Source organism: Leucopleurus acutus (assembly GCF_964270905.1).
Source record: "Leucopleurus acutus genome assembly, chromosome: 3".
Lineage (NCBI taxonomy): Eukaryota > Metazoa > Chordata > Mammalia > Artiodactyla > Delphinidae > Leucopleurus > Leucopleurus acutus.
Window position 1 is genome coordinate 74,314,934 of NC_139145.1, and position 25,408 is coordinate 74,340,341.

A 25,408-nucleotide genomic window follows, 5' to 3' on the forward strand; every position below is an offset into this window, starting at 1 on the left:
TTACTTTGACACCCCCATTTTTCCTGCAGAAATTTGTATAAGCTTCTTAATAAGGTATAGCCAATCTGCCTACACCTAAACTGTTAGTACTATCAATCTATTTTTTCTTTTAATCTTCCAGTTCTATATGTTATAGCAAGAAAGCAAAATACATAATTAAAGTTTACTGTCAATGAATAATAAAAGCAAACTTGAAAAAGGGCTATCTGAGATTATGCTGCTGATACTATTACAATAATAATGCCAGCACTGTACAGGAGAACCTGTAAATACTGAAGTGAGATATAAGTTCCATCTTCTATCTTCAAGTTTGGTTCTCATTTAACGTTATTGCATAAATCACAACAGGTATTTTAACACATTGGGGACACATTATTCTTATCCCTTAATTGATTTAGGAATCTTAAGTAAATTTTTGTTGATTTCACGTGAGTTGCCAAAAATCTACATGAGAGCAAATCTATCTTCATAAAGCTCCCTAATACAAAATTAGCCTAAAAGTAGTAAGGTTAGTAAGATTTTACTGTACTTGGAAAACTAGACTAAATCATATATCACATACCTCCTTTGAGCTTGACATTGAGACTCAAATGACTAATATTGGATACCAAAACTTTAGTTAGTATTTCTAAGCAAATATTTCAACTTATTAAAAGTATGCTACTGAAGAAAATATTACTTTAGCTGGTACTGGTCAACAGTATTAAAAGATGAATTTTCTTCCATTAACACTGTTTTACAAAAGTGAATATACACATTGCCCTGTGGTCTGTGTATCAAATGCTGACATCTTTTTTTTCCTTTTTTAAATTAATTAATTTATTTATTTATTTATTTTTGGCTGCATTGGGTCTTTGTTGCTTCACGCAGGCCCTCTCTAGCTGTGGCGAGCAGGGGCCACTTGTTGTGGTGCACGGGCTTCTCATTGCAGTGGCCTCTCTCGCTGTGGAGCATGGGCTCTAGGCGCATGGGCTTCAGCAGTTGTGGCACATAGGCTCAGCAGTTGTGGCTCACAGGCTCCAGAGCTCAGACTCAGTAGTTGTGGGGCATGGGCCTAGCTGCTCCACGGCATGTGGGATCTTCCTGGACCAGGGATCAAACCCATGTCCCCTGCATTGGCAGGCGGACTCCCAACCACTGTGCCACCAGGGAAGTCCTGCTGACATCTTTTGAATCGTATTTTTTAAGCATGAAAAAAGTACTTATCAACTTAAGCGATGAAAATGAACAGTTCTAGTTTTCTGTGTATAATAAGCACATGTATCAAGCAGCATTATTCATTACCTGGAAAATTTTCACATAACACTTCTATTGGTGTGGCTCGTTTTGTATCTCCAATTTTCTGATACCTCTCTTTTAATGTGTCCGCCTAAAACAGAAAGAAAAAGAATCTTGAGACATAATTTTAAAATTAAATACGTGGAAGACAGTATCTTAATATATTAACAATTTATGAAATTCAATAAGGAAACACAAAAACAATTACCTTTAAACCTTGCCAAGGAAGACTGCCTCTCAGAAAATACATGAACATATGACCTAAAGCTTCTAAGTCATCTCTTCTACTTTGTTCTGAAATATAAGAGAAACATAAATTTCATTTTCTTTTCCCAGTTTAGGATGCAGAAATGGAGAAATGATTCTTTCCTTATATGTAAATTAATTCCCCAAAGCTCAGCATATAAATATAAAATACAGATCTGGTGCTTACGAGAGAGAAAAATCATGTTTAAACAATAATGTTTTACATTAAAATTATCATGCATCTTTAAAACATGCCACTATGATTTTTTTAGATATTACTGGAGATTTATTTCTTTCCTTAAATATCTATTCATAGAACTATAAGGCAAGGAGGAAAGGGTTCCATGATCAGAAAGAGAGTCACTGTGTACTACAGCTCCATCTTAAAAGATTCAGAATGTAACATATTAAAAGTTTTGAAAATACCTAGAGCTAAAAATGTTTAACTTTAGCTCTCCATTTCCTAAACTTGTATGAGCACAAAAATTCCACCCCACATACTCTCTATTAATATCAAATACAATTAGTATATTGTGTAACATATTTTTAAAAGCACTGTGTTTGACACACTCCAACAGTAATAACTCCTCTGACAGCACCAAAAATATGCTGCCAGAACAAATTGCCACTTTCAAGTTGCTACTGTTGTTCTAGTAACAGAATGTTGTATAGCATATAACTGAATGATAATCACAGACCAAGACTCAGGGAGGTACTTACAAATATTTGCTGAGTGAATCTTTTTTCAATTTTTTGTCACTTAAGTTAAATATTTAAGTCTTCTTTGTATTTTAAAATAATACAAGAATGCTGACTAACACTGAGAGGAGAAAATAATACTTTAATATGGGGATGTTCATGTGCAAGTTGTTTCATGCAAATGAATACTCATACTACCCAAGCAGTACTAAATACTTTAGAAAAAGCACACTTTTCAAAGGATGGAACCAAACTAGGGTAAAAGGGTCAAAAAAGGTTTTAATTTTTACTATATAATCTTACAATATTCTATAATTGTCTTCTGTAACACCTGCTACAGTTTTAATATATATGTTTGTGTTTTTATTTAATCAACATCTATCCTCCCATCTGACAACATCACAGGAGAGCAGATATCGCTTTGGCTCAACAGCCTCAGGGCCTAGTGTAACGGCTGCCACAGAGCAGGCACTCAATGCATACTACTTAAATATATAAATGACTACTTAAAAACATATAAAACTAGATTAGAATATATCTCTTTTCTATAAGCATAGGGAAATATCTAGAAAATATGCATCAAATCATTAGTAATTAGGGGTATGAGACTGGAGGACTAAACAGGACATTTCAATAGTTCATTTCATATACTCAAAAATGTGATATAATGGGAATTTTTCTTATTTTTCATATTTTAACAATGTAAGCATATGCTATTAAAAATAGCAAACTTCCAAAATAAGTAATATAAAGTTCTTCTAAAAGCCATTAATGAAAGCAGGATGTGAATTCATGAAAAAAATCAGTAATGCCTTTTATAGCTAAAATTTTACTTTATTAGATCCTAGGAGTCTTAAGAATGAAAAGTCATGGAAGAAAAAAAGTTATTTTTGAAGTCCCACTGAGAATCAGAATCACCTCTGAAACTCTTAAGAACCTCAAATGAGCAGGCCTAATGCTGAACATTGATTCTTTGGGTATGACATAGGGTAGAAGAATGTACACTTTAAAAAGCTTAGCAGATGATTCTGAAGTACAACCAGATTTGATAATCACTAAACAAGAAACTTCTTTTACTTTAGTATAATTTTACATATAATAAAATATACTTATTAAAGGGTACAGTTTGATAAATTTTGACAATACACAGAACTAAGTACTGCCACAATCAAGAATTATTTCCAACACTCCAAAAGATTCCCTTTTACCCCTTGCCTGTTATTCTCCCCCTCCCCTGGTCTCAACCACTCACCTGTTTTCTGTCACTCTATAGTAAATTTGATTTTTTACAGAGTTTCACATGAATAGGATCATACAGTATGGACTCTAGTGTCTGGATTCTTTTGCTTCATTCCTGTTGTTGTATGCATTAGTACCTCATTACTTTTAACTGCCACAATTATTTATCCGTTCGCTTATTGATGGACCTTTGAGTAACTTCCAGTTTTGAGTTAATGTGAATAAGGCTGTTAGGAACGTTCTTGTACAAGTCTTTGTGTGGACATATGTTTTCATTTCTCTGGGTAAATATCCAGGTGTGGGATTACTGCGTCATATGGAAAGTGTAGGTTTAACTTTATAAGAAACTTCTAGGGACTTCCCTAGCGGGACAGTGGTTAGGAATCTGCCTGCCAATGCAGGGGACACAGGTTTGAGCCCTGGTCTGGAAAGATCCCACATGCTGCAGAGCAGCAGCTAAGCCCCTGCACCACAACTACTGAGCCTGCACTCTAGAGCCCACGAGCCACAACTACTGAGCCCACATGCCACAACTACTGAAGCCCATGCACCTAGAGCCCGTGCTCCGCGACAAGAGAAGCCAAGCAATAGGAAGCCCACGCACCAAAATGAAGAGGAGCTCCCGCTCACCACAACTAGAGAAAACCCATGCACAGCAACAAAGACCCAATGCAGCCAAAAATAAATAAATAAATTTATTTTTTTAAAAAAAGAAAGAAAAGAAACTTCTATATTGTTTTCCAAAGGGGTTGTGCCATTTTATATTTCCACCAGCAATACATGAGACTTCCAGTTGCTCTAGAGCCTGTCAAACACTTAGTATGGTCGCTCTTTCAAATTTAGCCATGCTAATGGCCATGAAGTGTTGGCTCACTGTCATTTAATTTGAATTTCACTGGTGACCTTTTTTGAATGTTGTTTCAGGTGTGTTACTGGTCATTCATATATCTTTTTGTCACATTTCCAAACATTTTACTCATTTTTTAAAAATTGTACTATTTGTCTTATAATAAATCTGTAAGAGCTGTTTGTATATTTTGGATATAAGTCATTTTCAGATATAAATTTTGCAAATACTTTCTCTCACACTGTAGCTTGCTTTTTTCATTTTCTTAACAGTATCTTTCAAAGAACAGAAGGTCACAAATATTTTCTCCTATTTTTCCTTCAAAGAAATCCTATAGCTTTGGTTCTAACGCTTACATCTACGAATCATTTGAAGTATTTTTTGTTTGTTTGCTTTTGTTGTGGGGTAAGGGTTTAGATTCCTTTTTTTCCATATTGATGCCTTGTTTCCTCACACAGTTTCTTGACAAGGCTATCTTTTCCCCTTGAATAACTTCTGCACCATCCTCAAAAATCAATTGAGCTTCTATGTATGGGTCTATTTCAAGACTGTATTATGATTCACTTATCTATGTTGATGCTAAGACCGTCCAAAATAAGTAGAAGGAGAAAATAATGACAAATCAGAAAACCAACAATGAGAAAATGGATAACCAGTAGAAAAAATTTTGAAATCAAATGCTGGTTATTTGAAAAGTTCAATAAAATTAATCCCCTCATTAGGATACAGGAAAGAAAACACAAATTACTACTATCGGGGCAACAAGGGGACATCAGGACAGAGCCTACAGACATTAAAAGGATGATAAAGGAATATTACAAACTAACATTATGCCAATACATTCAACAACCTAGATGAAATGGACAAATATCTTGAAAGCTACAAATTACCAAAACTGCCTCAAGAAGAAAATGTGAATAGCTCTATACCAATTAAACAAAATTTAATTTCTAATTTCTGATCTTCCCAAAATATAACCCTAAGCCCAGATGCCATCACTGGTGAATTCTATTAAACATTTAAGGAACAATACTATTTCTATACAAACTCTTTCAGGAAATAGAAGAGAAGGAAACCCTTCCCAAGTTAATTCATTACACCGTTACCAAAGCCAGACAAAGGCATTATAAGCAAAGAAAACTACAGGAAATATCTCTCATCAACACAAATGCAAAATCCTTAAAAAGATAGTACACCAGACTAAGTGGGGTTCACCCTATGACTTTAAGGTTGGTTTAACTTTCAAAAAGCAGTCGATGTAATTCTCCATAATTAAAGAAGAAAAGATATAAATCATAAGATCGTCTCAAAAAATATGGAAGAAGTACTTGAGAAAATCTAATATGCATTTATGATAAAAACTCTCATCAAATGAGGAAAAGAAGGAAACTTCTTCATTCTGACAAAGGCCTTCTATGAAAAACCTACAACCGATATAATTCTTACATGAGGAAAGGCACCCCTAAGATCAGGAACAAAGCAAGGGTGTTCACTCTCACATTTTCTATTCAATGTTGTACTGGAAGTTCTTGTCAGTACAAAAAAAGCAAGAAAAAAAAATTAAAAGATATTCAGACTGTAAATGAAGAAATGAACCTATCCTTCTTTGCAGACAACATGATTTTTTATGTAAAAAAATCCTAAAAAAAAAAATCTATTAGAACTAGTAAATGAGTTTTAGCAAGAATATAGGATACAAGGTCAACATATAAAAATTAATTGTAGGGGCTTCCCTGGTGGCGCAGTGGTTAAGAATCTGCCTGCCAATGCAGGGGACGCGGGTTCGTGCCCTGGTCCGGGAAGATCCCACATGCCACGAGAGTGTCTGGGCCTGGGAGCCATGGCCGCTGGGCCTGTGCGTCCGGAGCCTGTGCTTCGCAACGGGAGAGGCCACAACAGTGAGAGGCCCGCGTACCGCAAAAAAAAAAAATTTAATTGTATTTCTATACTAGCAATGAACAATTGGAAAATGAATCTGAACAGCAATAAAATTTACAACAGCATCAAAAAACATGAAAGATGTGGGGACAGATTAATCAATACACAAGCAAGACCTGTATATTATAGCATATGGTTTTAAAGCTAAATGCTAAGTGATATATAAATATAGTGAGCCCACCATATCTATGGGTTCTGCATCTGTGGATTCAACCAACCACAGACTGAAAATATCCATGAAAAAATAATTCCAGAAAGTTCCAAAAAGCAAAACTTGAACTTGCCATGGGCTGGCAGCTATTTACAAAGCGTTTACATTGTATTAATTATTATAAATAAGCGAGAGATGATTTAAAGTATATGGGAGAATGTGTGTAGGTTATATGCAAATACTATGCGATTTTATATTAAGGGTTTGAGCACCCCCAGATTTTGGTATCCTCAGGGGGTCCTGGAACCAATTCATGGATACCAAGGGACAAGTGTACTGAGCCCTACAGTAGGATTCTTTATTAAGGAAAAGAATTCACCATAAAGGCAATTCTTTGAATTCAATCCAAGGGGGGACTTTAGTTACCACAGTGACAATAAGCCATGATCGTAAGGTGATCTTGCCTACATGCTTGTCTCAGAGAACAGTAGTAGTCTCATAACCTACACAGTATGTAAAAATTCAAGCCACAACTATGAGCTAGTAAAATAAGTGGACTACTGAAACTCAGTCTGCTAATGCTCCTTACCCTCGTAATTCCTTTCTTTGTGTTCTATCATAAACTGACAAATTTGGAAGTAAAATTTGCCAAGAAATAGAAGTCATGAGGAAGGCTTTCTCTTTGAAACACTGTAACTAAAGAATACATCCTTCTGGTTTTTAACAATTGTGTTAGATGAAAAACATTCTCCCAAAGGTAATATGGCCCTTATTAAACCCTGTTCACATTTTTAAAGCACTTAACTACAAAGGCCTGTTTGAAAATGGATGTTTTTCTCAAAGGCAAAAATCCTTATTATAGGAACCCTTGCTTTAAGCAACTGAAACATTAAAAAGTGACAATTTTCTTTACAACAGGTAACATTAAAGATTATTTTAAATAGGTTCTCCAGTAAATTTTAAAGTTATGTAAAGAGTCAATTAAAATTTTGCTCCTCAGGAATATATGTATCACATAAAATATACAACCAACATATTAATATCCTAGTATGTGTCAGTGCTTCATACAGATGATCTTTTAAAACTGTATCTATTCCCTGACTTCAGACTATACTACAAAGCTACAGTAATCAAGACAGTATGGTACTGGCACAAAAACAGAAATATAGATCAATGGAACAGGACAGAAAGCCCAGAGATAAACCCACGCACATATGGTCACCTTATTTTTGATAAAGGAGGCAAGAATATACAATGGAGAAAAAACAGCCTCTTCAATAAGTGGTGCTGGGAAAACTGGACATCTACATGTAAAAGAATGAAATTAGAACACTCCCTAACACCATACACAAAAATAAACTCAAAATGGATTAAAGACCTAAATGTAAGGCCACACACTATCAAACTCTTAGAGGAAAATATAGGCAGAACACTTATCACAGCAAGATCCTTTTTGACCCACCTCCTAGAGAAATGGAAATAAAAACAAAAATAAACAAATGGGACCTAATGAAACTTAAAAGCTTTTCACAGCAAAGGAAACCATAAAGAAGATGAAAAGACAACCCTCAAAACGGGAGAAAATATTTGCAAATGAAGCAACTGACAAAGGATTCATCTCCAAAATTTACAAGCAGCTCATGCAGCTCAATATCAAAAAAACAAACAACCCAATCCAAAAATGGGCAGAAGACCTAAATAGACATTTCTCCAAAGAAGATATACAGATTGCCAACAAACACATGAAAGGATGCTCAACATCATTAATCATTAGAGAAATGCAAATCAAAACTACAGTGAGATATCACCTCACACCAGTCAGAATGGCCATCATCAAAAAATCTACAAACAATAAATGCTGGAGAGGGTGTGGAGAAAAGGGAACGCTCTTGCACTGTTGGTGGGAATGTAAATTGATACAGCCACTACAGAGAACAGTATGGAGGTTCCTTAAAAATAGAACTACCATATGACCCAGCAATCCCACTACTGGGCATACACCCTGAGAAAACCATAATTCAAAAACAGTCATGTACCACAATGTTCATTGCAGCTGTATTTACAATAGCCAGGACATGGAAGCAACCTAAGTGTCCATCAACAGATGAATGGATAAAGAACATGTGGCACATGTATACAATGGACTATTACTCAGCCATAAAAGGAAATGAAATTGAGTTATTTGTAGTGAGGTGGATGGACCTAGACTCTGTCATACAGAGTGAAGTAAGTTGAAAGAGAAAAACAAATTCCATATTCTTACACATATATTTGGAATCTAAAAAAAAAAAAGAAAAAAAAATGGTCATGAAGAACCCAGGGGCAGGATGGGAATAAAGACACAGACCTACTAGAGAATGGACTTGAGGACACAGGGAGGGGGAAGGGCAAGCTGGGACAAAGTGAGAGAGTGTCATGGACATGTGTACACTATCAAATGTAAAACTGATAGCTAGTGGGAAGCAGCCACATAGCACAGGGAGATCAGCTCGGTGCTCTGTGACCACCTTGAGGGGTGGGATAGGGACGGTGGGAGTGAGACGCAAGAGGGAGGGCATATGAGGATATATGTATATGTATAGCTGATTCATTTTGTTATAAAGCAGAAACTAACACACCATTGTAAAAAAAATAATAATAATAACAACATTTTTTTAAAAAAGATGGAGCTCCAGTCATCTGAAGGCTTGACTGGGGCTGAGGATCAAAAAAAAAAACCACTGTAGCTATACTCAAAGTGTCAGTAATAACCCAATAAAGAAACTAAGGCTCAGAATGGTTGTGACTAGCTCAAAATTATGCAGGATTTCAGACCACATATCTGGACTTCTTTTCATTTCATAAAACAAGGAAGAACCAATCAATCAAATGTTTATTACAAACCTCTGCAATCCTTTTCTATTTAAAAATTCTACTCTTGCATCTCAACATTAGTTTTCTCTTTTTAAAACTGATTTTATTCCTCATTTACCTAGCACTGTTCCCATTTCAACTGAATTTCTAATCAATTTTCAACAACAGAAAAATATTCTGTTTTAAATGAGCTGAAATTTACCTCTCTGCCCCCCAAAAAATCAAAAACCTCACTTAAAAGTAGGAAACTTTCTAATATACATGTGCATACTAGCAAAAATAAATTTACTACTGCATTTCCCTGCAAAAAAAAAAAATGAGGCCAAAAGACATGTCAGTTAACTAAATAAAAACAGGCATGACAAGAGAGTTGAACAACAAAATTCTCACTGAAGAAGGTTTAAATCATTATTTATATGTAACCAAAACAATAAAAACAAAAATTACTATAAGCAAATAGAAGTTTCACTTTATATTTCCTTCTAAAACGTTAAAAGGTACATTTCCTTGGCACCTCACAAAAGAAAAAACAAACAACTTTTCCACAAGATTCACTGAGCTCATTTACATTTTTCATAATGACATAATTTGAGTTTTTTAGAAGTGAGAACACAAACCCAAAAGAAAAAAAGCACTATCATGCAAGACAATTCGCAGCAACAACCCAATAATCCAGATACCTAATCTAGCAATATCAAGAACTCAGAAAGAAAAAAGTACATTTCTGAGCAATGGAACTCAGAACATGCATTCATCTGATTCCTCAAGAAGTCCCCTTGAAATCTAGTTCTCTTAATTTAGATATAATTCCGGTAAGTTTGGCTATCAGGTCAGAAGAAGCAAATCAAAAGATGAGAAAGTGCTGCCAGCAGTAATAAAAAAAGTAAGCAAAAATACAGTTGAATGGAAAAAAATCTGTTAAAAAATACACTACTTCAAGACTTACTGTAAAGCTACAGCACTCAACATAGTATGGTATTGGCTAAGGAACAGACAAATAGATCAATGGACAGAATAGAGAGCCCAAAAATAGACCCACATAAATATATATAGTCAGCTGATCTCTGACAAAGAAGCAAAGGCAATACAAGGGAGCAAAGATAAGTCTTTTTAACAAATGGTGCTAAAACAACTGAACATCCACATGTAAAAAAATGAATCTAGACACAGAACTTACATCATTCACCGTGCAAAAATAACCAAAATGGGTAAGACACCTGAACGTAAAACACAAAATTACAAAGTTCCTAGAAGATAACATAGGAGAAAATCTAGATGACCCTGGGTTTGGCAATGATGTTTCAGATATAATACCATAAGCACAATACGTGAAAGAAATAATTGATGAGTTGGACTTCATTAAAACTTCCACTCTGCAAAAGACACCATCGAGAGAATAAAAAGATAAGCCACAGGCTGGAACAATATATTTGCAAAACACATCTCATAAGAAACTGTTATCTAAAATAGATAAAGAACTCTTAAAATTCAACAATAAGAAAACAAACAAATTGATTAAAATGGGCCAAAGACCTTAACAGGCACCTCACCAAAGAAGATACGCAGATGACAAATAAGCATATGAAAAGATGCTCCATATCATATGTCATCAGGAAATTCAAATTAAAATGAGGTAACACTACACACCTATTAGAATGGTATAAATCCAGAACACTAACAATACCAAATGTTGGTGAGAATGTTGAGCAACAAGAATTCTCATTCATCGGTAGTGGGAATGCAAAATGGTATAGCATTTTGGAAGACAATTTGGGGGCTTCTTATAAAACTAAACACACTCATACCACATGATCCAGCAACAGAGCTCCTTGGTATTTACACAAAGGAGTTGAAAACTTATGTTTATACAAAAACTACACAAGGTTGTTTATAGCAGCTTTAGTCATAATTGCAAAAACTTGGAAGCAATGAAGAGGTCCTTCAGTAGGTGAATGGATAAATAATCTGTGTTATCTCCAGACAATGGAATATTACTCAGCACTAAAAGAAATGAGCTATCAAGCAATTAAAAATCATGGAGGAAACTTAACTGCATATTACTAAGTGAAAGAAGCCAATCTGAAAAGGCTACATACTGTATGATTCCAACTATATGGCATCTGGAAAAGGCAGAACTATGGAGACAGGAAAAAGACTAGTGGTTGTCAGGGGCCGGAGAAAGGGAGGGATTAGGTGAAGCATAGAGGATGCTTAGAAAGTGAAACTACTCTGTAGGACACTATAATGGTAAATACATGTCATTATAAATTTGTCCAAACCCAGATAATATACAACACCAAGAGTGAAAGTTAAAGTAAACTATGGACTCTAGGCAATAATGATGTGTCAGTGTAGGTTCATCAATAATAACAAATGTACCACTCTGGCGTGATAGTATGATAGTGAGCACGTGTGGGGACAGGGGTAAAAGAGAAACCTCTGTACCTTCTGCCTAATTTTGCTGTGAATTTAAAACAGCTCTAAAAATAATGTTACTTTTAAAAATACACTACTATTCAAATGAATTTTCTCTAAACTTTTTTAAGACATACATACTAACATTCTCCAAATGATCTTGAAGGTGTCACTATATAATAGTAATCGTACAAAAATTATGATACTGAAATATCAAGAAAACATCAATTAGGTTTATCATACTTTGTTTCAAAAAGCAAGGAATTGTATAATACATTTTTAAACTGTTAAAATGTAATCATAAAACGTAAATACATGTTTTTAAACTGTTAAAAAGCTGTTTGGGAGACTTAAAGAGTAGGCCTCAGGATTGTAGCAATTAGCTGGAAATTATATGAAACACACCACAGAATGATAACACAGAAAGAAGGCATTTTTGTAACACCATAATTCTGTGATTACTTCTCTCCCACTCTGAAAGCTTACCATTTAGGGGCTTGAAATATCATTTTTCTATGGAACACAGATTTTTCTTAACACTTAAAAAGCAACTGGCAACTTATTCCTCAAATCCTGGTCTTTTTATTCATGAATACTCAATAATATTTAAAAATAAAAGACCATTTTATTTCAAGACACTTACTAAAGAGAAATACATTTCTCTTATTTACTTAATTTCAAATCACTTCAATTAAGACATAAAGGGAAAAAAAGTAATCCAAAGGAAGATTATAAAATGAAGTTCAAAGCACTTGACAAAAAAAAAAGGCTTTAAAAAGATATTAAAAAGATACTTGATGAGACACAATTAAAAATAACAATTCAACCTGACAGTACTAAAGAATGCTTCCATTAAAGCAGACCAAGGAAATCCACATCTGTCACATGCAGCTTTATTGAGATTTCATCTTGATCAGTGACTTCAGGAGGTATATGAAAGGTGTACAAATGAATCACTACATCTGCCTTCTGAACAGATATCACCTAATTAAGATCAATAGACACACACCACAGGAATAAAGACGATAAATTCTACAATGTGATTTTACACTATTCCTCCATAATATTATGTTAAGGGACAACGCTTTCTTTTCGAATCTGATACAGTGTCCATCTCCACAAAGGAAAAATACATATAAACCTGCACAAATGTTCCTCTGACCAAATTCTCTATTTTGAAAAGTTCATGTGAGTAGCAAGTCTTTGAATGCACAAGAGTGAATGAATGAATAAGAAGGCTTTAAAAGTAACAACCAAAGTTCAGATGAAAGGAAGAAATTATATATACACAAATTAAAATCAGCACTAAAAGGTCACACTTTCACTGTTCTTTTTTCTTAATCTCTTCCTGATTCCTCACAAAGCCAAGTGCTCTAAACTCAAAACACCACTAAATATTCCATGTTCACAGCCATCTCAAACTTACAGAATACTTTAACTCTTTGGCACTCAAACTCACTCTACAATTTTAAAAAAAAGGAAATCACGTAATCTGTCAAATAAATGTTCTATTTTTACCCATCTACTCCCAAGTTCTACATCAAAACTGAGAAGCAGGGCTTTTACAAATGAGAGAAAGTAAGGATTAAAGCTTTTGTTCTTTGCAGTACTTGCCAAATAAATAATTTTTTGTTTTCTTCCTGAAAGAAGAGTAAAAAGAGATTATTACAATAGTTAAATGCCATTTCCCAAGCTCTGAAGGCTTTTCCTAACAAGGACAAACATATCAGACTTATTTTGCCCTTTCTACAAATAGAATGCTGTTACATTTACCATTGTTCGGATAAAGAACACCAGGCCAGAAGGAAGTCGTGACTTCATGGCTCACAATAAAATGGTGGTGAACCTTTGTTAGTTGTTATAAAACAGTCTTAACAACTACCATGAAATGAAAATTTCTCACAGACACTGTTCATATAAACACAGATGTGCCTGGTTTTAACAGAAGAGACAATCCTGAAAGTTGTATATCTACCCAATCATATTTTAAATCTATCAGGAAAGTTTGCTATTGAAACACACTTGCCCAAATGCCACCTGAAATGTAAATACTACTGACTTTTCTTAAAGAAAGGCAAACCTACATTTTCAGGTATTTCAAACACCTGAAAAAATACCATGAGCCTACTATCAGGTAAGCTGTCAGGGGACGATGCCAAGTGCTATTTAGTTCTGATTGAGATGCAGAAGCAGGGAAACACAGTGGGCAGCAGATAGGTCTGGGGAGAATGGTTAGAGAAGAAGCTAAGACTAGGAGTTAGAGGTTGGATTAGATGACTTCTAAGGTTCTGGACAAATTGTGATTGTATTGTAAGGTACATCTGAGCAGTGACAGTGGATAAGTACCAATCAGTTTACATTCCTGTCTATTCTCCCTTATGAAAAAGATGTTAGATATAGAATCTAAAAGCATAAAATTAAGTTATTGGACTTCCTGTGATATAAAAACCGACCATGGCTTAAGACTTAGGAATAATCTATTGTAAACACAACCTAGAACTGATTTTTTTAGAAACACACAAAAGTAATTTGATGGGAAAGAATATGATATCATAAAAAGAATATCTCAATCCCTATCTCACACCATACAAAAAAATGAATTCTAGATGGCAGAAGAAAACACAAAATGTTCTCATTACAAGGGGTAAAGATTTCTTAGGATTTAAAAAGTAGTAATCATAAAAGAAAAATTTGATAAATTAGACTTCATAAATATTTACAACTTTTGCTCGTCAATTGTCAACACTAGGAAAATGACTAGACAAGCCACAGACTAGAAGACGATGTCCACAGAGCATGTATTTGCCAAAGGACTTATATCCAGAATATATAAAGAATTCCTACAAATCCACAATGAAACGATGTACACAACACAAAAGAAGACATACAAGTGGTCAATAAGCACATGAAAAGTGCTCACAATCATTAGTCACAGTAAAATACAATACCACTACATAAATTCACCAGAATGGCTAGAATGAAAAAGACCGACAACACCAAATGTTGTCAAGAATGTGAAACAAACAGAACTCGCATTCACTGCTGGTAGAAACAGAAAATGGTATGAATGTTTTGGGGAACTGATTGACAGGTTCCTATAAAGTTAGTACCTACAATATGACCCAACAATTCCAATCTTAGGTATTTACCCAAAAGAACTGAAAACATATGTGTGCTGGAAGATTTGCAAGGATGCCATAGCAGTTTTATTCATAATAGCAAAATACTGTTAATAATCAAAATGCTCATCAACGTTAGGACAGATAAACAATTTGTGGTATATTCATATTTATGCAATGGAATACTACTCCGTTGCACAGGAACAAACCCGAATCAACTTAGATGAATCTCATACATATTAGACTGAACAAAATAAGTCATATGATTTCATTTATAAGAATTAGAGTCAGCAAAACTAAACTTATGGTGATAGAAATCAGATCAACAGTTGCTTTCGTAGACACTGAGGAACAGCAAGAGGGAAGTCTAAGGAGTGAATAGTGTTCTAAATCTTGGTAGACTTGCGGGTTATACAGCTGTATACATTTATTAATACTAATAAGTTATACACTCAAACGTTGTGCACTTTACTCAATGTATATTTTACTTGAGTCAATTTATTTATTTATTTATTTATTTATATTTTTGGCTGTGTTGGGTCTTCGTTGCCTTACGCAGGCTTTCTCTAGTTGTGGCAAGCGAGGGCTATTCTTCATTGTGGTGCACGGGCTTAGTTGCTCCGCGGCTGGGGGATCTTCCCAGACCAGGGCTTGAACCTGTGTCCCCTGCATTGGCAGGCGGATTCCTAACCACTGCACCACCAGGGAAGTCCTACTTGAGTCAATTTTAAAAAGGACTCTTCAATAAAATAAGAATTACAAATATCGCAATTCTAGTAAGCTTGCATTGACACAGTGTTATCAGTTACCAATTCTGAAACTACATTCTGAGTGTCCTAGGCTTCTAAAAATGAGTAAATATACTAGAGTAGTGGTAGCCAGATTTCTCAATGTTGGCAAAGGAAGATATAAACATAGAAAAGGGAAGGGAATTACAAATATGAAAAGGAGGGGATCCTACTTTGTGCTGTTAGACTGAAATTAGAAGTATCAGTATAAACTCATAGTTTTTAATAGATAGATATTAACATATGTGTATAAGTGCATACACATGTGTAGGCGTATCTGTACGTGTACATAAATGTGTGTTGTATATACACACAAATGAGTATATATGTGTATATTCACACACACAGACATGTACACATTTCCTAGTTCTGCTACAGAAAGGCCTTAGAAACAATAACATACTAGGAGCAATAAATACACCTAGTGTTACAAAATCTTGGTTTCTACATACCATTATCCAATAAAGGAACCAGGGCTTCTTAGAAAAATGTTGTATCTGGGCTAGAGCCAAGAAACTGTAAGATAAGCCTGGAACAACTTGTTGCACAAGACAAGAAAGAAGTTTTCCAAGAATCATGAGAACATGCCAAAGGAACAGCTAAACAGCTTGAGAGAGCAACCAGTAGCCAAATCTGGGACAATCTGAGCATCAAAATAAATAATGATATAAATAATGATAGTAATGGACTATAATACATCCAGTTAAGAATCCATGAGTCCATGAGTCCATACTGATGTAAGTCAATAAATAAGGGAAGAAGGGAAAGCTTTTGCTTACATTAGAATGAAACTAGTAAATTCATAAGGAACGATGGAGTTAGAAAATCATCAATTGATATTAAATCTAGTGGGTAAAAATTTGATGAGAAACAACATATTTACATAATCTCAAAAACTGACTTAGAAAATATTTTCTAACTACAAAGGGAAAATAAGAAACTTTTAAGTGGAGAAACTTAGCAGTCACTACCCTAAGCAAGTGATCAAAGCTACTTGGAACCAAGTGACATGTGCCTTCTGACATGATGCACTGACAACACATCACTTCTATGATACTTGTGCTAAAACTGGATACCCAAATATAGTCATGAAGAAATATCAGACAGCTTCAAACACAGGACATGCTACAAAACAACCTGTACTCTACAAAAATATTAACTTCATGAACCATAAAGAAAGGCAAGGAACTGTACCAGATGAAAGGAAACAAAAGAGATAGGACGATTAGGTGAAATATGTGATCCTGGATTGGATCCTGGACCAGGAAGAAAAAAAGCTACAAGAAACCCTGTGCAGTTGATATTTTACCCTTTTTATAAATAAGGAACCCTCTTAAAAAGGTTAAATAATAGCTAGTACAAAGTAAACAGTACCTGTAAGATATGTATTCTCAGTATTCAATGTATTAGGCAGGTGGCTACCTCCCTGGACAGCTGTATCAAAGAGTTATAGTCTCAATCAAAAACCTTTACACACATTAAATGCAGTTAAAATTAAGTGTTCTCTCATATTCTTTAATAGAAATAATTAAATGGATCACCCTAAGTGTATCAAAGTTGAATATTTCAAGTAAAATAAAAAAGATATAGTGAATATAAGGATATCTGTCATTCATTTATTTTAAAGCAACTTACTTTAAAAGACTTACTAAATGTAAATGAAAGTAAACTCTAGTTAGATGTGATAAATAAAAATTACAATAGAAGCGACTGTAACCTGCGAAAACTAAACCATAATAACAAATAAAAACCCACACTATTAGCGTACTGAGTTCAAACTTCCATACTTACGAAAGGTACACATACCTTTTCCTAAATGTGTGTTTATGCTCATATATCTAGCTGTTCCTGTAAGGCTCTTATGTTCTCTGTATGGTATGTGTTTCTTTGTCTCTGGATCAATATATTCCTTTGCCAAACCAAAATCTATAATATGAATAACTTGCTGGGTTTTGTTTCCTGGTCGTCCTATTAAGAAGTTCTCAGGCTTCACATCTCTGTATATCAAGTTCTTTGAATGGACATACTCCATGCGAGAGATCTTGATTCAAAAAAAAAAAAAAAGATACATTTTATTTTAGGCTTTGACTAGCATAAAATAGTATGATAGAGGCAAGACAATTTTTACAATGAAAACAACATTAAGAAGAAAAAATCAGAAATTGTTTGAACCCTTTAAAAGAAACATGATATCACTCAATAGTTTCTTAAATATATGTCCAATTATGATTAAATATCTTTGCTTTTTACTATTTTGGGCACTTATATAGGAAAGTGCTTGAATTTTATGAATTCCTTTCTTATCAGGAAGCCTGATTAAATCAACACTTTCAGATGATGCTACCTTATAGAATTAAAAAGCTTTACTAATACAAAATCTTGAACTCAAAAATATAAACAGATATATTCACAAAGTTGCAATTTATTCTTATCTGTTCAATAATGGAGAAAATTTTATAATTACACTAAAGAAACTTAAAGAGTCTAGACTGTTAAATAAAAGAATTAACAGAGCACTTTGTTATCTTTTTTATAACTTGTTTACTTTTTTCCTTAGGTATTAAACATTTAAAAAGATCTTGAGACTAGAAAACTTTGGAATCCAACTCTAATAATAATATAATACATTTTTATTCATTGCTTTACACATTCTCAAATAATGTTTATTGTATAAACTGTCAGAAAACAGAACATTACAAATAATAAAAGTGCTTCATTTAATGATATTCATGGTTGACAATACAATGTAAGTGAACACAGTCACTCAAGCCATTTTAGTTTGTTAACAAATTTTGGATCATATAACATATACTATTCTATAACCTATAGTTCTCATTAACAATATATTATGAGCATTTTCCAGGTCATGAAACATTCTTTTAATATACACTTTTTAGTGGCTGCATATTATTTTATGGCTATTAATAATTTATCCAACTAACACTGTTATTTCTGTGCATTCGGGTTGTTTCCCACTTTATTATAGATGTCTTTGCACAACAAGCTTTAAGTACATCTGAATACTTCCATTGGATAAATCTGTAGAAGTAATGAGTCAACAGATAAAAACAATTTTAAGACTTCTGCAGCATACACTTACTGGCATTTATTTCAAAACTGCCTTAAAATTATCCTCTTAAGTTATTTCCCCATAGGCTCCCTGAAATTTAAATGATTTATAAGACTTTCTCATTAGTTTGTTTCTTCTTTTTCTAGGCCATTTTAATTTATTACCAAGATTAAAAACCCATCTTTCTGAGGGCTCTCTTCTCTAAGTATTCATTTTCGACCTGAAAAGAGTGCTGGAAACAACTTAATTCCCAAACTGAGCATTCTGACCTTAAAGTAGTAAGATATTAATTTTTTCATACAAATAAAATACACCTGATTCAGTTATTTTAAGTTACAGTCATCCTAAAAGGACAATGATATGAAAAGCAGACATTTTTATTAGGTCAAATGCTGTGGAAGATAATGTCACAAAACTTTAAACTTTCAGTGTAAATTAGTGACCAAATGAACCACACAATTGTTCAAACAGCTTCAAAACATCCTGCTTTACTTACCAGTTGGATAGCTATCATGAGAACCGTTTTAAGAGAAAATGTTCTGTCACACAAATCAAACAAATCTTCCAAACTAGGTCCCAGCAGTTCCAGCACCATAGCGTTGTATTTCCCACAAGGGCCAAAATAGTAAACTTGAGGTATACCATCTGGAGGAAAAGAATAACAATAAACAATTTTTTAATCATTTTGTAGCTTCAAGAACTGCAGCAGTATTTTTATTTTTTCCATACCAACAATAAACTTCTCCTGACCCAGCCTCCTCCCTCCCTATACCTTCTCCTTCATGTTCACAGAGTAGCCTGGTTACACTTCTACTGAACCTGCATTACTGAACTACATTATAAACAGTGCTTCATTGTTGGTCTCCACCAACCTCACTATAGAAAGGAACTGTGCCCTTGAGACTTGTATTTCCATGGCCTACAGAAATGCTTGGCACATAGGAAAGATCTTATTTTTATTGAACAAAGGAGTTACTGCACTCTTTCATAACCCTGTGGTAGGTATAATGCTAAGTTCAACCCCCAAGATTTCCATCCTCTGGTGTACACAACCCATATAATCCTTTCCCCACAAGTGTGGGCAAGATTCCCAGATTTCACTCTTGTCATTAGATTATGTTATATGGCAAAGGTAACAAAATTAAGATCCCTGTTAGTGGAGGTTAAATTAATCAAAAGGGAGATTATTCTGTTGGGCATGACTTAATCAGGTAAGATGTTTAAAAAGCAAGTCTAGAAGTCAGAGATAATCAAAGCAGCAGAGCAGTTCTCCTGTTGACCTTAAAGACACAAACTACTATGTTGTGGAAGAGGGCCACATGCCAGGAAATGGTGGGCAGGCCCCAGGAACTGAGAGCCTCATCACACAGCCATGAGGAACTGAATTCTAGAAATAACCAGTGAGCTTGGAAAAGGACTGGTTGGAAAAGGAGCTTGGAAAAGGACTCAGACCCAACAAAATGACACCTTGATTTAAGCCTGGAAAGACCCTCAACAAAGGACAAAGCTAAGCTATGCCTGGACTCATGACCAATAGAAATTGGAAGATAATAAAGTCTCTTATTCTATGTCACTAATTACTAAATAAATCATTACGCAACAACACAAAATAATACAAACTCCAAATATAAAGTCTAAATACACAAAAATCACCCGTATTTTATTTTTAGAACTAACAGACTCCCAATAAACTAACATATAATAGGGGATCATTTTATCTTAACATTGTATCTATTTATTCGTTATGAGGAAATGAACAACTTCCATCTTAAACGTCTCAGTTTTACTTATGAGTATTTTTTGTTTTGTTTGGTGTAACGATTTTAGAAAGGAAAAAAACTTTCTAAAATATACTAAAACCTTCCCATCCTTTTTAAAATAAAGAGTATGGAAAACATAATTTTACTGTTGTTTATTTTATCATTTTGCATAATAATTATTGCATGGGCAAAACAAAACATTGAACTAGAAGCCAGGATAGCTAGGTTCTTAGTTTGGCTTAATACTAACTATTCAACCTCTCAAGCTGACTTCAGTTTATCTATATTAGTAGTTTAGATAAGACCAGTTTTTCTAAAATGTGAGTATGAGAAAGGCAGCAGAACAGCTGAAGATAGGAAGGTAAGATAATATAATCATGACAGGGGTAGGGGAAGGAGACAAGTTCAAACTGTGTACATGGTCTCCTCCCCCAAAATAGAGATTCTCATACACCCCCATGTGTACACATCACCACCCTGTACCACACCACACCACACACACACACACACACACACACACACACACTTCCCCCTGCCACTGAGAATCATTATCTTCTTACTAGAGCCACTCATATCATATTTGAGTCATATCTACCCCCATTATAAGTAAAAACAGATAAAAGGCTTAGAAATAGTGGATGAGAGACTCTAACATTTATTCAACTCTGAAATACTGATTTTAGTATGCTATATACATCAAGAGCCTAGAGATGCAATTAAGACTTACCAATAGCTCTCAGCTACTGAGTTTTAAAAAATATTTCTACAATGCTTTCCCCCCTCTATTCCACTGAAAGTGCTAACTTCTATGCTCTTAATTTAGCAATCTCTTAATAACCCATTTCCACTCTTTAGTTTGTTGCTTCTTGGTCATAAAGATGTTCACCAAACTCAGGAGGAGAATGGATGAACACAGTGAGAGCTTCAACAGGGATTGAAATATAGGAAAGTACCAAAGAGGTTATAACTCAATTGAAAAATATACTAGAGGAGTTCAACAGTAGACTGGATGAAGTAAAAGAATGAATCAGTGAGCTGCAAGACAAAACAACTGAATTCATCCAGACAGAGAAGCAAAATGAAAAGTAGAATTTTAAAAAGTGAAATTAATTTAAGAAACCATTGAGACAGCATCAAGCAAAATAACATTTGCATTATATGGATCCCAGAAGAAGAAGAGAGAGAAAAGGGGCCAGAAAAACTACCTGAAGAAATATGGCCAAAAATTTCTCTAATCTGGGGAAGGAAACAAATATCCAGGTCCAGGAATCCCAGAGAGTTTCAAAAAAGATTAACTCAAATAGACATACACCAAGACACATTATAGTTAAAATGGTGTAAGTTCAGGATAAAGAGAAGATGCTAAAAGCAGTGAGAGAAAACCAACTTGTTACATACAAAGTAAACTCCATAAGACTATCAGCAGATTTTTCAGCAGAAACTTTACAGGCCAGTAGTGAGTGGCATAACCTATTCAAAGTGCTAAAAGGAAAAAACCCCCAACAAGAATTCTCCACCTAGCAAATTTATCATTCAGAATTGAAGAAGGGATCAAGTTTCCCAGATAAACAAAAGCTTAAAGGAGTTCATCACCACAAAACTGGCCCTACAAGAAATATTTAAGAGAGTTCTTAAGCTGAAAAGAAAAAGCACTAGTTAATAATAAGAAAACACATGCAAGTAAAAAGTCTTTCTGGAAAAGGTAAATATATAATAAAGGTAGTAGATCAATCACTTATAAAGCAAACATGATGGTTTAAAGACAAGAAGTAGTAAATTTAAATTAAATTCCAATAGTTAGTTAAGGGATGCATAAAATTAAGAGGTAAAATGTATCATCAAAAGTATAAAACATTGGGGCAGGGGGCTGGAGTAGTAAAAAGATAAAGCTTTGGAATGTGTTCAAATTTAATTTGCTACCAGCTTAAAACAGGCTACTACTTACATAGGTTGTTATATATGAACTTTACAGTAACAGGGAAAAAAACTTATAGTAAATATACAAAAGAAAATGGAAAGAACTTTAAATATAACACTGAAGAAAACCACCAAAACACGAAGGAAGAGGGAAAGAGAAGAAAGGAACAGAGAGGAACTACAAAAACAACCAGAAAACAATTAACAAAATGACAAGTACATACTTACCAATAATTACTTCAAATGGACTAAAATAGCCAAGAAAAAGACAGTGAGGGACTGTTTAAATTAAAAAAAGAAACAAAAAACAGATCCATCTATATGCTGCCTACACAAGACTTACTTCTGGAGAAAGGACTCACACAGACTGAAAGTGAAGGAATGGAAAAAATTTCAATGCAAATGTAAATAAAAGGAAAGTTGGAGTAGCTATACTCATATCAGACAAAACAGACTTTAAAACAAAGACTATATTAAAAGACAACAAGGGCAAACATAATGATAAAGGTGTCAATCCAGCAAGAAGATATAACATTTATAAATGTATATGCATCCAGTAGAGGAGCACTAAGATATACAACACAAATATTAACAGACTTAAAGGGAGAAACTGAAAGCAAAACAATAATAGCAGAGGACTTTAACACCCTACTTACATCAATGGATAGATCATCCAGAAAAAAAATTAAAAAGAAAACATCAAACTTAAATCACACATTAGATCACACAGACTTAACATATAGAACATTCCATCCAAAAGCACCAAAATATACATTCTTTTCAAGTGCACCTGAAACATTCTCCAGGATAGATCATATATTAGGTCACAAAAAAAGTCTCAATATAAATTCAGAAAGGCTGAAATCATATCAAGCATATTCTCTGGCCACAATACTATGAAACTAAATATCAATCACAAAAAGAAAATAGTAAAAACCACAGAAACGTGGAAATTAAACATGCTACCAAACAACCAACAGGTCACTAAAGAAATCAAAAAAATACCTAGAGACAAATGAAAGCAGAGATATAACGTACCAAAATCCATGAGATGCAGCAAAAGCAGTTCAAAGAAGAAAGACCATAGCAATATAGGCCTACCTCAAGAAACGAGAAAAATCCAAAATAAATAATCTAAATTTACACATAAAGAAAACATAAAAAGAATAAATGAAGCTCCACATTCGAAGAAAGGAAATAATAAAGATCTGAGTGGAAATAAATGAAATAGACATTTAAAAAACAACAGAAAAGATCAATGAACCTAAGAGCTAGTTCTTTGAAAAGATAACCAAAATTGACAAATCGTCAGCTAGACTAACCCCTCCAGAAAAAGAAAAAGAGGGGACTCAAACAAAATCAGAATGAAAGAGGAGAAATTACAACTGATATCACAGAAATACAAAATATCATAAGGTACTACTATGAACAATTCTACACCAACAAATTAGACAACCTAGAAAAAACGGAAAATTCCTAGAAACATCCAAGCTTCCAAGACTGAATCAAGAAGAAATAGAAAATCTGAATAGAACAATTACTAGTAAGGAGACTGAAACTATAATCAAAAGCTCCCAACAAACAGAAGTCTAGGATCAGATGGCTTCACTGGCAAATTATACAAAACATTCAAAGAATACCAATCCTTGTCAAACTCCTTCTCAAACTCTTCCAAAAAATTAAAGAGGAAGAAAACCTTCCAAACACATTTTATGAAGCTACCATTATGCTGATACCAAAACCAGACAAGGACACCATAAAAGAAAATTACAGGCCAATATCCTTGATGAACAAAGATGCAAAAGCCCTCAACAAAATATGAGCAAACCAAATCAAGCAATACGTTAAAAAACTCATACACCATGATCAAGTGGGATTTATTCCAAGGATGCAAGAATGTTCAACATCTGCAAATCAATCAACATGATACCATATATTAACAAAATGAAGGATAGAAATCACATGATCATCTCATTAGATGCAGAAAAAGCATCTGACAAAATTCAACATCCATTTATGATAAAAATTCTCAACCAAGTGGGTATGGAGTGAACATACCTCAACCTAATAAAGGCCATATATGACAAAGCCACAGCTAACATCATACTCAGTGATGATCAGGAACAAGAGAAGGATACGCACTCTCACCACTTCTATTCAACACAGTACTGGAAATCCTAGCCGTAGCAATTAGACAAGAAAAATTAATAAAAGTGATCCAAATCAGAAAGAAAGAAGTAAAACTGTCACTATTTGCAGATGACATGATACTATATATACAAAGTTCTAATGATGCCACAAATAAAACCTGTTCAAACAAATAAATGAATTCAGTAAAGTCACAGGATACAAAATCAATATACTGAAGTCTGTGGTTTTTCTATACACTAAGAATGAACTATCAGAAACAGAAATTAAGAAAATCCCATTTACCACTACATAAAAAAGAATAAAATACCTAGCAATAAATTTAACCAAGGAGGTGAAAGACCTAATACACTGAAAACTTTAAGACACTGATGAAAGAAATCAAAGAAGACACAAATGAATGGAAAGATATTTCATGCTTATGGACTGAAAGAATTTATATTGTTAGAATGTCTATACTACCCAAAGCAATCTATAGATTCAATGCAATCCCTATCAAAATTCCAATGGCATATTTCACATGACTAAAACAATCTTAAAATTTGTATGGAACCACAAAAGACACCAAATAGCCAAAACAATCCTGAGAAAGAAGAACAAAGCTGGAGGTTATCATGCTCCCTGATTTCAAACTACAGCAAACCTTTAAACAGCACATGTTTGAAATGCACTTACCCACGGATTTTTTTCAATAATAAATACTAGATAGAGTACTACACAATCCAAGGTTGGTTTAATCCAAGGATGCAGAACCATGGATATGGAGGAACTGTGTATACCAAGGGCCAATTATAAGTTATACATGAATTTGCAACTGCATAGAGAGTGGTAACCCTAACCTCCATAATGTTCAAGGGTCAACTGTATTCTACAAAACTACAGTAATCAAAACAGTATGGAACTCACACAAAAACAGACACACAGATCAATGGAACAGAAC

The 25,408-nt window shown here is 34.1% G+C and overlaps 1 protein-coding gene across 9 annotated transcripts in view; it reads right to left on the reverse strand.

The window, feature by feature from the left end:
- CSNK1G3 (casein kinase 1 gamma 3) overlaps nt 1-25,408 on the reverse strand; it is a 130,623-nt gene that overhangs the window by 33,196 nt on the left and 72,019 nt on the right. For all 9 annotated transcript variants that reach the window (XM_082837216.1, XM_082837211.1, XM_082837210.1 and 6 more), the window contains 4 exons: nt 19,140-19,288; nt 17,380-17,614; nt 1,487-1,572; nt 1,285-1,369 (listed from right to left, as the gene is read on the reverse strand). In XM_082837216.1, coding sequence (XP_082693342.1) covers nt 1,285-1,369; nt 1,487-1,572; nt 17,380-17,614; nt 19,140-19,288 — 555 coding nt within the window. The remainder of the gene's footprint in view (nt 1-1,284; nt 1,370-1,486; nt 1,573-17,379; nt 17,615-19,139; nt 19,289-25,408) is intronic.